The sequence below is a fragment of the Pseudorca crassidens genome, chromosome 8 (genome assembly GCF_039906515.1).
Source record: "Pseudorca crassidens isolate mPseCra1 chromosome 8, mPseCra1.hap1, whole genome shotgun sequence".
Lineage (NCBI taxonomy): Eukaryota > Metazoa > Chordata > Mammalia > Artiodactyla > Delphinidae > Pseudorca > Pseudorca crassidens.
Window position 1 is genome coordinate 72,414,409 of NC_090303.1, and position 16,632 is coordinate 72,431,040.

Here is a 16,632-nt window from a genome sequence, read left to right on the forward strand (position 1 = left end):
TCTGAGTCCCTAGAAGTGTAGAATTTTCAATTATAACAGTTCATCCAGACATTCCTTTACATGCTAACGTTTGAGAACCTGTTCCAGTAGGCTATTGTGATGCACAGCAGCCTTAAAAAATAAATAAAAGCATGAGCTTTTGTAAATAATTTCAGCTCCCTGGGCTCTGTTTTCTTTCTCTGCGAAGTGATTCTTTAATGGCTGCATCCTATTCTCCTCAATACCATATGGGTTTTGTAGTCAGTGCCACAGAAGGAAGTAAGGCAGGACTTGCTCCTTGTTCAGAAAGAAGAATGAAGAGTCTTCGGGCATGTGCTCATACTGGTTTGGTCCTGTGGGGTACATGGTCCCTGCACCTCGTTGACTGACTCCAAACAATATACCACCTACTCAGATCCACTGGTCTTATGAAATAATGTTTGCCAGACAGCAGTTCTCTTTTCTTCACCTCCTCTGTCAGGGCTAGGCAGCTTTTAGTCTGTTTTTCGGAGGTGGGCTGGGGATAGACGAAGTAATTTGAATTTGCAAAGCCAACACATATCACCCTGGCACAACTCTGGCCCCACTGTCCCTGGGACAGTCTCCATCAGATGTGATGAACGGCCTAAAGATAGCCAACCAAGCCAACAAACAGAACGGTTAGAGTGGAGGGAAGGCCAGTTAACCGTTTAATTTTATTCCTGTTCCATACTAGGTCAAGAGTATCCACATTTCTTAAAAAAAAAAAAAAAGGGCTTCCCTGGTGGCGCAGTGGTTGAGAGTCCGCCTACCGATGCAGGGGACGTGGGTTCGTGCCCCAGTCCGAGAGGATCCCACGTGCCGGGGAGCGGCTGGGCCCGTGAGCCATGGCCGCTGAGCCTGCGCGTCCGGAGCCTGTGCTCCGCAGTGGGAGAGACCACAGCAGTGAGAGGCCCGCGCACCACAAAAAAAAAAAGAAAAAAAGAGTATCCACATTTCTTGACTGGCCGAACACTATTTTAAAATTTTTGCACCTTTAAAATGTAGATCACTATTCCATTCAGATATCATTTTACCCCAAATTTTATAAGACACTAAAGTTTTAAACATATTAAAGAAAAATTTGATCCCATTTTCAGCCAGCTTCAAGAAAAATTATAATTTAAAAATATTTTCATTCATTAGGAAAGATCAATATATAATACTTTCCTATTTTTCTATGAAAATATACCTTCATCAACTTTGCAAAAATTATATTATTTCTTAGAAGTCACTTCACCTTGTCACTGAATGCAGACACCCTCATATTAACTTTTTGCTTTGCCACACCAGGTTTCTAAAGAGAAAAAATATTTTTTATTCATATGGAAGAGGCTTTGATTTGTATCATGAAGTCCAACAGGAGACGGAAAGCTATTTGAATGCGGATAGAATGTCTTGGGAATTTTTGCATCCTTTACAGTGTGTTTTATACACAGTAGGACTTTAATAATTTTTTATTTGAAAGAAATTGAATGTTCTGAAGCAATAATGATAGCTAATAAATATTAACTACATAGCTAAGAAACATTAGGTATATGGGTACCAGCACTATTCTAAGTACTTTATAAATCAGTGTATTTAACAACCCTAGGACGTTGTTACTTACTACCCCCTTTCTAGAGAGAGAGGCCAGAAGAGCGAAGTAACTTGCTCAAGGTCACACTACTAGCAAGTGTTGAGTCAGGATCTGAACCCTGGCAGACTGTCTCCAGAGCTAGTATTCTTATTTCCAACACTGAACACTGAAGTCTTTATTGTTTTAACAGAAAATTGCAATGATCCATATTTAACAGAAGAATAGTTTCCCTCTGAAGTTAATGTTGAAAGCCCATTCCAGTACACTGTCCTGGCCTTTTCACTGTTAAAAGGTTCTTTGGTGCTTATTTGAAACAGATGCAAACACTTAAAACATCGATTCACATTGTGTTGCCCTGTGATTTGCTAGATTATGTCAGGTTTCCTCCAGGAGACCCATTTCTAAATGACTGTCTGATTTCATTCGCCTTGCTACTCCTTCACAGACCTGCAGCTTCATGGATCTGTTCAAGCATGGTTGGTCGGAGGTTGATTAGTGCGTCTCTTGCCAACATTCTGTCTCCTTCTGTTGTAGAAAGCTCTAGGACAGCCAGGAGAAGAAGCTGGGTGGGTTTTCAAAGCAGTTTCTTCAACCAGGCTTTTTGGCAAGACATGATGACGGGCTAATGGCAGTACAGAGTTTATTCTCACATACTTTTAACTCCTGGAGTTATTAGTTGGGAGTTACTTAAAAGCCTGTGCCTTTCAAATGGTTTGCTTTTATCCAGGGTATTGTTCTTCAGTAAACATAAGATTAAGTTGACTTTCTCTGTTCATAAATTTTGCTTTTTAACTCTATTTCTATTCCTTGCTCAACTCTTTTGATTATTTAAACTGTATATATCTTATAATTTTGCATGCAAAATGACAGGGCAGAAATGTCACTGTGTGTCCTTAGTGTGGGACAGTCCTATCTCTTTTGTCCCTAAGGATAGATTAATGACAGTATCATTTTAATGTGCTGCATTTTTATCTATGATAACAGGAATGATTTGGCATTGTCAGGCAATGATTGCTTTGGTCAAACAAAGTTTCTGATGAACAAAAATATGTCATGGCTTCAGAAGGTCCTTCAGAATCTTGTTTTATGTCAAAGTTATCTCAATGGTTATCAGTTAAAATTATATTGGGGAAATGTCTGAGACACAATTAAAGAAGATATGTTTGGATTATACTTAGATTTACTGAAATTATGTTTCTGAGTCACGTGAGCTGAGAATGGAGAATATTCTCTCACAGTGAAGCTTCAGGCTACGCCCATCACAGAGCTCTAATCTGTAGAGGAAAAGTAGCAAAAATCTCCTTCTTATAATGAAATCCTTCTGATAATTTTGGCACCTGTATCCTTTAAATGATGCCTACAGCATTTTATGTCATAACATCTTTTGTGTATTTTTATCAGTGCACTTGTACCTCGTCTGGAAATGTCCTGTTTCTTAATCATCTCTATACCCTCCCTTCAGACTCTGTGATTGGGATGGCAGATCTTCAGCACCTGACATGTTTTGTCTATGTTAGACACAAAGTACAATATTTAATTTGGGTGCTCTTGAAAGAGCTTAAGGTGATGTTGCTTATTTATGAAGTTTCATTTTCTGTACTAAATATAGTGTCGTGGCACCTTTGGAGTTCTCATGATGCTCACTGATTTTTGGTTTTAGGTAGATGAGTGTCGATCTGAGGATTTTTTGTTAATCTGGTTCATTGCTGTGGTACGGAGTAGCATTTCATTTCTTTTTTTTTTTTAGGATGCTTATGACCTCCTTAAATAGCAGTCCAAAAATCGTGTGGCTTGTTTTGATTTTAACCAAAGTTACAGCTGCCTAGCTGTAAAGCAGTCAGTTTCTCTTATTATGACTAGTTCTTCAACTTGTACTGTTTTAAATTGCCTGCAATTAGCATATTTCAACCTTATTTTTAGGTTTAAATTGCAGTGTGAGAGTGTACTCTCCTCTTAGCTAATTAGTGCTATCAAGGAACAGTAGGTTACCTCATTAGTACCATGTGCATTTAATTAAAGAAGAGAAAATTGGAGTTAACCTCATAGTTAATATTTTCACAGAGTGCTTCAATGCCAACACCTTCAATTGGAGTCACACCCCTGTGTATCTAATTATGCACTGGTGCCAAATAAGGTTAGCAAGGGTACTACAAGGCTGTTGACAAAATAATTTAGATGAAAAAGTGTTTGTTGGATTCTGACAGTAAAATATAACTTGAACGTTTTTTCTTCATCCTCATCTGCCAGCATCAGGTGACATACTTCTTCATAGGAAATTGAAGGGAAAGAATATTTTGGAAGCCATTTTTTTTTCTGTTTAAATTAATGTTGCTCTTATCTTGAAGAAAATGGCATATAGTCATGTAAAGCATGTACAATCCGTTTCTCAAACAGATCCCCTGAACTTCAGAGATGTATTTGAAAAGAATTATTTATAAGATGTAATATTTACATGCATCAAACCACTACAAATACTCCCTGACACCCCTACCACATCCCTCCTTGCTTTTCTTGTTTTCTGATATAATTTCCCTTGTGTATCTTATGAATGGGGATCATCCTTTCATATCATACATGAAGTCTAAGGATGTGTTGTCACATGGTCTACACAAATGCAGTGTAATCCTTTTGCCCTTCAGACAAAATCTTTTGAAATGTCTGATGCTACTTAGGTAAAAAATGACATTCCATGTCATTTATCAATAAATAATCACTTTGCTTTTACAGATAAAAACACAAACTATTCATTTGAGTGTATAGAGTAATTTTCAATACAAATGACACAATTCAACAGGTTTTAGCAGAGATTACTGAGTTTAGCTCCATAGTCTTAAATATGTATTTAATGGCAATATTTGTGTTATAGTAATGCAGAGCCAAGGCAGTTTATTTAAAGAGATTCTTGTGATTGTTCTCACATTTCATGACAAGACAGGGTTTATGTTCATTCGTGTTGGTTATAATTGACTACAAGTCAACAGTTAGCTTTTTCAAAAAGAGATAAAGTTTTAGGGACAAATAGCATGCCATACTCTAAAATCACAGTACCATTTAAAGCTATAGGAATATTTATTAATAAACATTGGCCATAATTTTAGCTTAGAAGTGGGAAGTGAGGCTCCTAAGTCAGTATCCTGGTAGATGATCGGTAATTTTTGGTTAGTGGTTATTTCGTACGTTCAAATATTCAAATTAACATCTGCCAAATTATTCCTGTTTTTTTCAATTTTATTTAATACTATTATTAGCTGTGAGACAAAGGTGGAGTAGTCTTGCCTAGGTCAACCTACCAAGATAATAATCCAAATAATATTTTCTTAAATGATAATGTACATTACTAGCGTTAAGCCTTAAGATTGGGAAAAAAAAAAAAAAAAAGCCAACTCCTGATTCTCTTTGTTTAATCTAGGAATTGCTTCCAGAAACAAAATTATGTGTCTGTGGCCACTCTTCTGGTGATGGGCATCCTCACAACACATTTGCAGTAAGTTACACTGGGCAATGAGTAATTCAGCTACTATGCACAAGGCCATAGACCCAACCCTGCTAAAGAGATGGTCTGTGATTTTCTATCAGCCACTACCTTCCATTGATGCAGATGATCAAGAGATGACTAATGTTAAGGCACAGATGTAATTAGTTTGTTTTCTATTACTTCTTATATTCTTGCTTCAATTATGTTTCATCAGATATACATACAGTTCACCGTTTCTGTGAGTTGATGGCGTTAAAGTTTACCTTATATATATGAGAGCACATGGCTTTTTCACCTCTGTACTTTTCTTGAACCACTACACTTTTCTTGAACAGATTTAGGAATAATTTGATGAGATGGTATTGATATGCATCAAATAAGTGCATTGAGACTATGGATAGATACAATACATATTTTAGGGAAAAGTTCCTGTTCCACGTTCTGCAAGTTACCATATAAATATGCCAAGGCCTCTTTTTACATATTCTGTCACTAGAGTGTAATTTGTCTCTTTAGACTATAATATCCAATGAAAATTACTTCCATGACCCAGTTCACATACTGGTTAGCCTTGGAAATGAATAACAATCTTGCAGTGGCCGTTCAAGAATTTTTAAATAGAGCAACTTCATGTTTCTGTTTACCATGGATACTACCTGTATTCCTAAGGAATCTCTAAATATGTAAGTCGTATATTTTCATATATAGAATTTTTGCTTGTTTCCTTAAGAATTGATGTACTTTTTTAGTTTCCATGGTCTAGAATATTCCTAAATTGACTCACCCAAAACTTATCTTTTTTTACTACCATATACCTAATATTTCCTAATTTATGATTGGTAGAACACAACATAATTAATCTCATAGACAAATAATCAGTGTCTTCCTGAATGAAGAAGAAATATATAATTTCATACCTTAGTTGAAAAAACAAAAGATTTTTCTCAATAAAAATAGAGTCAAATTAACATGGGATGCTCTTCTTTGTGGAAAATATATAAACTTTAAACATTTTTTAAATGTTAGATGCAAAACAAAAATGAAATGGAAACGGCAGTAACGTACTATTTTATGGAAATAGTGAATGCAGGGGATTGGTAATAAATTTTGCACATGAAATTAGGTTTCATAATGATCTGAAATTATCTAGTTTGGGATTTCATTCATTTTAATTCTAAAGTGTTTGCCCTTCTAAGCTTTCTTTACAATAATAACATTTGAAAAACTAGCAAAAATTAAAAAGCAGTGTTAAGGTTTGCTGAAATTATGTAAATTTATGTGAAAGACTAAAATAATCTTAATTTTTAGGTTTTCTCTATGTTTTGAAGAAAATAAAGTCACACTTCAAAAATAACTATATTTTAACTTAGTAAAGAAGATTCATTCAAAATTATACTTAAAAAAAAAGTGCGTTAAAAATGGAACAGGCAGTATTCTTAATTGGTAACACTTTTTCCTAAAATAATTTCAATGGAAAAATTGTTTTCTTTAGACTGAAGAGTGAGATGGCTTAACCAATAATAGTGTTTGTTCTTTATGTAAATCTACTTCTACCATTTAAAAAATTATTATCTACCCTACTGATGGAAAAATAAATCTACAGCAACAGATCTTTATATTTTCACTGAAATGTTTTCAGAATAAAAACAAACGATGGAGAAATTAAATGAATGGCTCACAGGTGCCCTGCAGTTCCTCAGTGGCAAGCCTGAATCTATAGCCCAATCTATAATCTATCGTTTGTGATCACCAATGTGTTGGTCTTTCCAGAGGTATGCCACATTGTTCATGGCTGCCTTGAATGCAGTGTTGAACAGGAGTCTGAGGTTGTGCCACGTGTCTGAGACTGCAGTTAGTCTCCAAGACAGAAAGAACAACAGGATAGATTAGTGAGGTCTGCTGTGGTTGGTGGGGGGAGAGAGCATGGCAGTGCATAGATCAGGTGTTTTCCATCCCTGCAGTGCACCAAACTAAATACTTCAAATTAGTCACTGAGTGACTTTGCAAATGATGGTTCTTGACTTCACAACACAAGGGAAACATTAAATACTAAGTAGGTGCTTATTTTCTTTATTGATTATATTAAACTTTCTGCAAGCTAAAATGGCTACATAATGTGATTTAAAACCAAGATGCAAACTAAAACAAATACTATTTGTTATTCATAGTTGACAGTTTCTATGTGATGGTCATGGCTCTCTCTTAGTATTTGTTAAATTTTATAAGTACTAGTATGCTGGGGTGGTACTCGACCACCATGAGATTACTGGTGGGATGGAAGGAACAAAGGTATAGAAAGAATAGATAGGCGTATCTAAAACCAGCCCTGTCCCTTTATAATCTATATACCTCACATTTATAATAAATTGTGAACCATTGTAATAGTTTTCTAAATTCTTAAGAGACCCTACATAATGCCCTATCAGTGGATTAACTTAATATCACACGTATTACTTCCATGATTGGTCCACCTTCACAAATAAAAAAACAAAATTTTCAGGCATGTGTTCTAAAGTGGCAGATTAAATTAATTTTACCCCCTTTCTCCTATAAGTTTATTAACAAGCCTGAAGTAAAGTACTATAAATCTCAGCGGGGGAAAGCCACTTACAATTACCAAATGTAGGTTAAAGCCCAAATTATCTTAAAGAAATAGTAATGTTACATAATGTTACGTGAGATTAAACGGATGTCAAAAGCTCTCCATCATATCATCTTCTTTCAGGTACTTATGGTGTCAGGTTCCTAACCAAAGATGCAATGAAAATATATTTCAAAGGAGTATTTTCTGGTGTTTTGGTCTGGGAGTAGCCAGAAGATGTTGGCCATCATCTAAGTATTGTGCCTCCTTATTATCATGTTGTTGAACAGTGGAGACACTTTTACGAACTCACTAATAGATTATGTTTATTGTGCCTCTACTAATTCACTGCTGTACTGGGCAGTAGTAGTTGTGCTCACATCACGTCTACCTAAAACTTGTAATCTTAAATTCTGTTTCCTGTTTTTTGTAAAAGAAATGTTTGGGCTCCAGAGGTTGTACATTTAATATTCTAAGAGTAACAATTTAATACTCTTATTATAAGTTTGAATTTTATAGGAAAAAGCATTAAGTTCTGGCTTTAAAAAACAAGAAGATGAGTGTAAGTGAGCATCATTGTAAGAGATTTCTTTTCGATACTTGCTTTTCACCCTCAATTTTTTCAAATGATGTATATTTAACTCTAATCTGGAAAAATCTTCACTTATTTTACTTTTATTTCAAACTTTAGTAATGGAATTGGTGCCTTTCTTTTTTCCCTGAAATACCAAACAGCTTTACAAGTGGCTAATTCTGTCAAGATCCTAAATTTCACAACCTTTGGCTTCCCTACCACACAGTAGCAACCCAAGTTCACTCCTCAAGAAGTAGACCTTGTTGACACCTCATCTGCCTGAATGGCCTTATTAGCACCTACCTGCGGATAATATTATTGTTAGTCTTGCCTATAGGTTTTTACACCTATGTGAATACTATTTTACATAGGACTCTGCCTGTTAGCTCTAAGTGCTAAGGCCGTTAGGAGAATGCTCAGAGTCTTTGTCTTCTGGATCTTAATTTCAAAGCATTTACCACTGGGTCAAATGCATATCTTGATGAGCAAAATTTGTTGGACCTATAAATTAAAAATAAGACTTGGCTGGTCTTGGTCTAGCAGTTTTATATCACATTCAAATTATATTGACCACATTGTCATCTTTTCCCCTACAGATCTTGATTCTGTTGTGACTGACTGCTGAATGTTTTATTTTGATGGGAATTGTGAATTGGAAGAAAGAAAAAAGGAAAAGGGGATAGTGACAGTTTTAAGAGTCTCTTATTTTCTGTTCCAAATTCATCTCTCTTTTTAGGCTTTACATAAATTCTGCCCAATACCAAATACTCTGTCCCATGGGCTCTGGAATCAGCTTTCTAGTTGAATATTGGGCACATTACTTGACCTCTTTTAGCCTCGTGCTCTCAATCTGTAAAATTAGGACGATAATAGTATCTGCCTCATAGGGTGGTACAGGGATTACATTTGATAACCCCCAAAAGTACTGAGCATGATGACTAACACACAGGAAGTGTGCAGTAGGTGTTTGAGGCAGTATCTGTAGTATCATCAGTATACTCTTGCTTGGACCAAAGAGGCAATTCTGTTTGACATAAATTTAAATATGCATTTGGTATTAACGCTAAGGGGCTTTGGGCATCACCTTATGCCATGAGCAGAACAGATGGAAATGTTCCTTCCTGAGAGGAAAGTCTTTATATTCATTAATTTAAGTTGAACACTGACTTTTTCCCTCACAAAAATCGGTTATCCAAATGTTTTCTGATTTGTTAAGCTAAGTGAAAGAAAAAGAGCACTGCCTCACCAGAGCTAAATGATGTCCTCAGGCAGTCAAGGAAAATCACGGCTAAAGAACGTTAAGAAAAGTGACTGTGCTCTCAATTGTCTGTATCCAACCAGAACACGTGAAGATAGGAAATTAGGAAACACATGTGGCAGTGCCAGATTATCTCCAATTATTTCTTCCCTTCTCTTTTATAAATGTATTGGCAGAGATTAACCAAGAATTAGAGATAAATTACTACTTATTAGTAATGTTGATCATTTTAACTAACAATCTGGAGACAACCTGGGATAAAAATTTTTGGAGAGTCCTTTCTATATAAAACCTATATTGCAAGATTTAACTCTTTGCTATTAATGCAAAGTTGTATTAGTAAAATTTTAAATTTATGATGAAGCAGTAAAAATCAGATTTGTTAATTCCTCATGTTCAATTTTTGAGTAGTTTATATTCACTATTACGATGGGATTGGTATTGTGCTAGATTGTTTGATTTAAAATAAACCTTAAGATAGTCAAACATTTCAAACACCTATATTACAGCTGATTTTGTTAATGCCATAACGCTATAATATAGTGACCATGTTTAGAGTTACTATTAAAAACCTTCCAGATTCTCCGTTGCAAGTAGAATAAAGGTTTCTGTTTTTTAAAGCCTTGACTGACATTTGCATGCAACTCCTTGATTAATCTTTTTCTTTCCTAGTATAACTCAAGATATTAATAATTATCTTTACACACCTCATTCAACTGGGATGTAGCTCCCTGAGCTCAGTTCATTCTAGACACCTCTCCTGAGTGATTGCCTCTCACCTTTTATTTTATTGCAATATTTGAGACTGCCATGAATTCTCTTGATGTTGGTTCCAAGAAGGACCAGTAGCAGAGCTTTTTCAATGGGGACTCCTCTTTGAAATTTGTAATGAATAATTTACTCCCCTTGATGATTCACCAAAGCATTAGTATGGCAGAAATCAGGGGCTGATGAAAGGATTATTTATTTAGTTATCTGGTTTTGTTGTTGTTAATATATTTTTCATCAACTAAGTTGATACACACACTAGAATATGTATGTGGCAATAATGTGAATTTACGTTGCCCATTTGAAGACTGTATTTTTCCTTTCACATTTAAAGTTATTTGTAATGAGCTATTAGTGATAGTCTCTACAAATATGACATATAATCTGTATTAACTTCTAACAGTTCACTCTATAGTTTTTGCATATTTCTAAACATCACTGATAAAATGTGTATTCTGTATTTATTATTTGTATTTCTGTTCCTTGTATATTTCCACATCATTTATTGTAGCATAGTAATAAGTGAAAGGCACAAAAAAACAAGTCATCCTAGTGTATACATTTTCACAGCTCATGAGCACACGCACATATCTCCCGTTGCGGAGCACAGGCTCCTGACGCGCAGGCTCAGCGGCCATGGCTCACGGGCCCAGCCGCTCCGCGGCATGTGGGATCTTCCCGGACCGGGGCACGAACCCGTGTCCCCTGCATCGGCAGGCGGACTCTCAACCACTGTGCCACCAGGGAAGACCCATCCATGTGTTTTTATTGAGTTCTATCTGCAATTCGTTTTTCTTTCTCTTCTTTTTGCAGTTAAATTTTTTACATTTGTAATTTTCATTAGGCAAATGAGTTATTTGTTATGCATATGATTGACAAATTATAGAATCAAATTTTTATTACTGGCACCATTCATGCAGCAATATATTCACTTAAAGATATTTCTAAATAACCAGGTTTTTCATATATTTTAATACATAGGATATCATGTTAAACAGTACATGATTCCCATTGGCATTCAAACTTAAACCTGAAACTGCACACTGTACTTTAAACCTTTATCCAGTGGGGTTCAGAAAGCTTACTATTATCAGAATTTGGTCATGCTGTAATCATACAATGCACCATACATCTTAGATGAAATTGCACTTGTTTATTTCCAATTAATTATATTCCTTATAAGAATGGTAATAAATTTGGTGCAAGTAGATTCATGCTACTGATAAAATAAAGAATAAAGTCTTATATCAAGTTAAGCTTTTCAAGATGAAACTTTTTTGTCGTATTTAACATTGAGGAACAGCATGAAATGCTCCAGCTCTTGCAGCCATGTTCCTAAGCTCTTTTCCCTGAAGTCGTCATTACCATTCCAGCAGACCTTCTTCCTGTTCTCTTGAGATAGTGTGAGATATTTTGGAATACTGGCAGAAGTAATCTACCACTCAAATTCAGTGTGTTATAACATGACACTCCAGAATAACAATATAATATCTTAATTCTAATTTAGGATTTGAGTTGTAAAATATTTAGTGGGGCTTAAAACAGACAGTATAGAATGAGAGAGAACTGAAGAGATATTACTTAAGTACTCTTACGTAAGAGTATTCTTAAGAGATACTACGGTGAAAAGGAGGCATCAAGTAAATATCTCAGAGATAAATTCTCATTAAATTAAGCATAATTCATAAATTCACACGTGGTTGTGTAATTTTAGAGAGAGAAAGAATGTTGGCAAAATGATATCAAAATTTGATAAACAAGCCTAAAGGTTTAGAAATTTAATGTTATATATGCAATATTTTCTTGATATATAGGTAATCAATATAAAATTAAAAGAAATAAAATAATATGAATAACATGTGTACTGTTGTTTTATCTCTATTTCTCCCTAAATAGTTGTTGCCTGTAAGTTGCACCTCTCTTAATACTCTCTTATATTAAGGGTGAAAAATATACTTCATTTGCATATTAAGGCTGGAAAGTATACATCTTTTGCATGTTCACCCTTGTCTTTCTGTATATTACCTACATAGTCATTCTGCTTTATTAGAGGAATTCTGCCCTGTTAGTGCATTGCCAAAATAAGGAGGCAAGGGTGTCTAATCAACATGCATTTCCATTGTAGTGACTGATGGAATATGTTAGCTTAAAAGAGCCTTAAGATTCATCTAATTCAACTCCTTTATTTTACAACTGAGGAAACTAAAGAATCCAAGTGACTTTCCTTTTATCTCTTCATTATTCATTGAATTCAAGGAGAACTCTTGATGATCTGATAGTTCTTTAGTCTTGAGCCATGGTTCATATATATTAATTTTGGCAAACTGTGTCCTTTAATTTTAATTCTATATATCTGTTAAAGAAAGAAACCACTCCCTTTTTCCAAATGTTGCTAATCATATTTACCTATAATAAGGTTTCAAAAACCGGATCAGTTTCATGATCACTTTTGAAATTACTGTGCATATTACCCGACTACTTGAGGGCACTTTTTTTTTTTTAACAGCTTTATTGGAGTATAATTGCTTTACAATGGTGTGTTAGTTTCTGCTGTATAACAAAGGGAATCAGCTATACATATACATATATCCCCATATCTCCTCTCTCTTGCATCTCCCTCCCACCCTCCCCATCCCATCCCTCTAGGTGGTCACAAAGCACTGAGCTGATCTCCCTGCGCTATGCAGCTGCTTCCCACTAGCTATCTGTTTTACATTTGGTAGTGTATATATGTCCATTCCACTCTCTCACTTCCTCCCAGCTTACCCTTCCCCTCCCTGTGTCCTCAAGTCCATTCTCTACGTCTGCGTCTTTATTCCTGTCCTGCCCGTAGGTTCTTCAGAACCTTTGTTTTTTCTTTTAGATTCCATATATATGTGTTAGCAAACGGTATTTGTTTTTCTCTTTCTGACTTACTTCACTCTGTATGACAGACTCTAAGTCCATCCACCTCACTACAAATAATTGAGGACACTTTTAAGGTCTCAATCAGATCTGTGAGATAGTCTAATTTATAGGTTGAGGTTTTAGAAAAGAAAAATTCAAGGATCTTTAGTGATTCCCCCAGAAATGTTTTAAAGTGAATCACAAAATCCCAGACTGTTGATTTATTGCTTACATTCTTTTGTTAGGACTTCAACTAGAAAAAAAGACTTATTTTTTAAAGTTATGCAGGGCATTGCTATTTATCTCCTAATGTTTAGAGGCATAAGCTTAATAGTTACAAAGTCTTAATCTTTTAGAGTCATTTTCCCTTTATCCCCTTTTATTTATTCCCTACACATCCAAGCAAGATCAGTTGCTCTGTGGGGTTTCCCTGGCTTTTCAGGTTGTCTCTTTACTATCCATCAGTTAAATATTGTCTTAACAATTGAACGTAAGTGACTTGTGAGTCATCCTGACTTTAAAATACAAAGTAAAGTGGATGATATAATATTGATACTTTAAGTCTGATATTGAAATATCAAACATTTAAATAGGTAAAGTTCAGAATGGATCCTTGAATTGACCAGATGAAAATGCTAAGTGACTAACATACACCTTTGATCCTGTAAAAAATATTCATAGCACTTGTAAATTGACTACTTAAAGCTATAGAAATGAGTACAGAGATTAGAAGTCTGTTGAGAAACTATGCTTCTAGAAAAGTCCTACAAAGTGCCTGGAACGATCAATGCTATCATTGTTAATTAGCACATAAACCCTTTTTTTTATTGTTACCATCATAGGATAAATAATTGCTCCTGTTTCCTTTTCTCATAACTTGTGTACAGTTTTTAATGTCTGCCCAGTGTCTGCTGGACACCACTGGGCTCTTTTCCTTTCCCAGATTTATGCCCTATTATTTCACAAATAAAAATGTTGGGTTCTAACTGATGTATCTACTTCCTGTTCCCAAACATACACTATTCCATTTTTTTCTGTTCCTTTTCATGTGTTATTATCACTCTGTAACTTCCTCTCTTTTCTTATCAGCTTATCAGATTCTACTGGTTATACAAGGTCCAGCTCAATTACTGTCCCACAGGAATGCTCTTTCACCAAGGTAGTCCACATTGGTTGATCACTCTTTTGATCTTGTATGTCTATACTAATCCATTCCACACTTTGGAATTATTCTTACACAGCCCCCTGACATTCAGTTCCATTCAACACATATTCACTGAGCACATTCTTTGTATAACTGACCATGCTACAAAAATTTTCAGTAAAATAATGATCACCTGCATTTGAAAATTGTATACTGTGAAGGTGGAAAATATATAATTTAGGACTGAAAAATCAATGCAAACTGTAAAAAAAGATTTAATCATTGTACTGAGGAATTGAGGACAAGTAGATGGAAGAGGTTTATTAGAGGTGAAGTTTTGAGAAAAAAAACAAAAACAGAAATTCATCACGCTAGAAGTGTAGAGAGCATTCTAGGTGATGAGGACAGAATCAGCTACGTTATAGAACAGAAAGAAAAAAAAGGATAGGTGGTTTTCAAGTTAGGGCATAGTGTATTGTATCTTGGGAATTGGAGAACATTATGGGGAAAAGTTGTTGCATAGTCTTTAAATATATGGACCACAGCCAGAATTTGAAGTTTTAATTGGCTTTAAAAAAAAAACCAAAAAACCCTTAAATATTCTGTAAGATTTTGAGCAACGAAGTGGATGTAACATAACAAGAGTATCATATTTAAAGATATCCTTGGGAGCAATAGGAAGAAGTGATTGGAAATAGAAAAAATAGTGGAGTCTGTGTGTCTAGGTGAGAGGATGTTGTCCAAAAAAATTAATTGGATGTTGTTCAATTAAGTTGTTGTCATCTTATCTAGGGGAAGCACAGGGTAAGGAAATAAGAGGACAGATTTAAGGGAGAATACAACACTTTGATCTAAAAGGTATGTTGGCAATTAGAGGAACATAAAAAATTGAGATCTCTGGAATTTTGTGCCTGGATATCTGTGTTTGTTTGATTGGGAATCTGGTGATATCTAGAACACAGGAAGAATAGCAGGTTTGATGGTGGGCAGTAGGAAGTTAGAGGTGATAAAAGTGTTGTTTGGGAGGTGTATTTGCATTGCTGGTAGGATATCCGTGTTCAGCAGACAGCGACGACTTGGAGATGTTGCATCTTTAGAAGTCAGGCCATATGCAGGAAATTAGAGTCCATTGTTTTGAAGGAAATTGTAAAAAGGAAGACAACCACAGAATTCGCAAGATCAGTCAAAGAACAATAGAAGAGATTTTTTAAAAAGCATTATCACAGACTGAAGGGTGGTTTTAAGCCTGTGGGGTGAGACATGAACAAAGTTATTAGATTTGATAAGAGTAGTTTCAAAGAATATAGTCCCTGGCAGTGACTCGAGTGGTAACTAAAAGAGTATACGTAGACAAGTAGTGTACTAGTCCTTTGGGAAAAATACTGATTAATAGGGAGATGATAGGATGGGGGCTTGCGGGAGTAGAATTGAGGAAGGGTCTTGGGGGGAGGGGGCAGTGGAGATGAAAAGATTAAAACGGCAAGAAGGAAAAGAACAGAGTTGAAACCAGCTCTGAAAGATGATTGGGGGAGGGTGCTGGCCTCAAGGGCATAGGTGGAGGTAATTCATCTCTAAAGGAATTAGAAACCCACTTTCATCTAAAATGGACAGAAATTTGAAAATGAGTAAACTCATAGCTAGGTTAGTACCTCTCTTTATATTATTTATTAAATCTGTTTGTGGCTTGTGACTACCATCTTGTCTCTCTCCCCTAGTGTCTTGACATCTAAGTTTGAGCTTTGTATCATCACCTTTCAGGGATTCCTGTTTCTCGGACAAACTGTATGAAAGAAGGGAAGGGTGTATTCATGGTTGTTAAAATTTTCTAGTTATGACAGCTTTACTCTCACCATATTTGTTATACTTTCTGATATTTTTAGCCAAAAGAATAGCTACTCGTTAGAGTTAAAACTTAGCAACTATTTTCTTATAAGAGACTCTAATAACCTAATCATAATGTAAGTGTTCTTTCCTTCCCCTCCGAAATTTAAGGTGGATTAATATAAATCTGAAGAACATTAATTATTTTATGAAACATTTAGATACATTAAGATTTTTTAACTTTTAAGTAATTGGTCGATTTTTAGTAATTAATAAAATATACCTCTTCACTTTTTAGAAAAACCTTTTAGTGAAAACAGAACATGTAACTGGGGTGAAATATATGCAGAAATATTATGATAGTCTCTTTTTCACTGTATTGACAGTTTAAAATTTTAAGAGCAACCCAGTAAACCAACCACTGAAATTGCTGTTAGACATACATGCCCCTGCTTAATTCTGCATTTAGTATATGCAGTATGGATACAAAGATATGACACAGTAACATATCCCTAAACCAAAAAAACCTTCTTTCTGTTCATAAAATCG

The 16,632-nt window shown here is 35.2% G+C and overlaps 1 protein-coding gene across 5 annotated transcripts in view; it reads left to right on the top strand.

The window, feature by feature from the left end:
• Positions 1-16,632, top strand: part of FOXP2 (forkhead box P2) — a 531,964-nt gene that overhangs the window by 408,232 nt on the left and 107,100 nt on the right. For 4 of the 5 annotated variants that reach the window (XM_067746782.1, XM_067746784.1, XM_067746783.1 and 1 more), the window contains one exon: positions 4,986-5,060. The exons of the other annotated variant lie outside the window; for it this stretch is intronic. In XM_067746782.1, the coding sequence (XP_067602883.1) occupies positions 4,986-5,060 (75 nt within the window). The remainder of the gene's footprint in view (positions 1-4,985; positions 5,061-16,632) is intronic. 5 annotated transcript variants of the gene reach the window in all.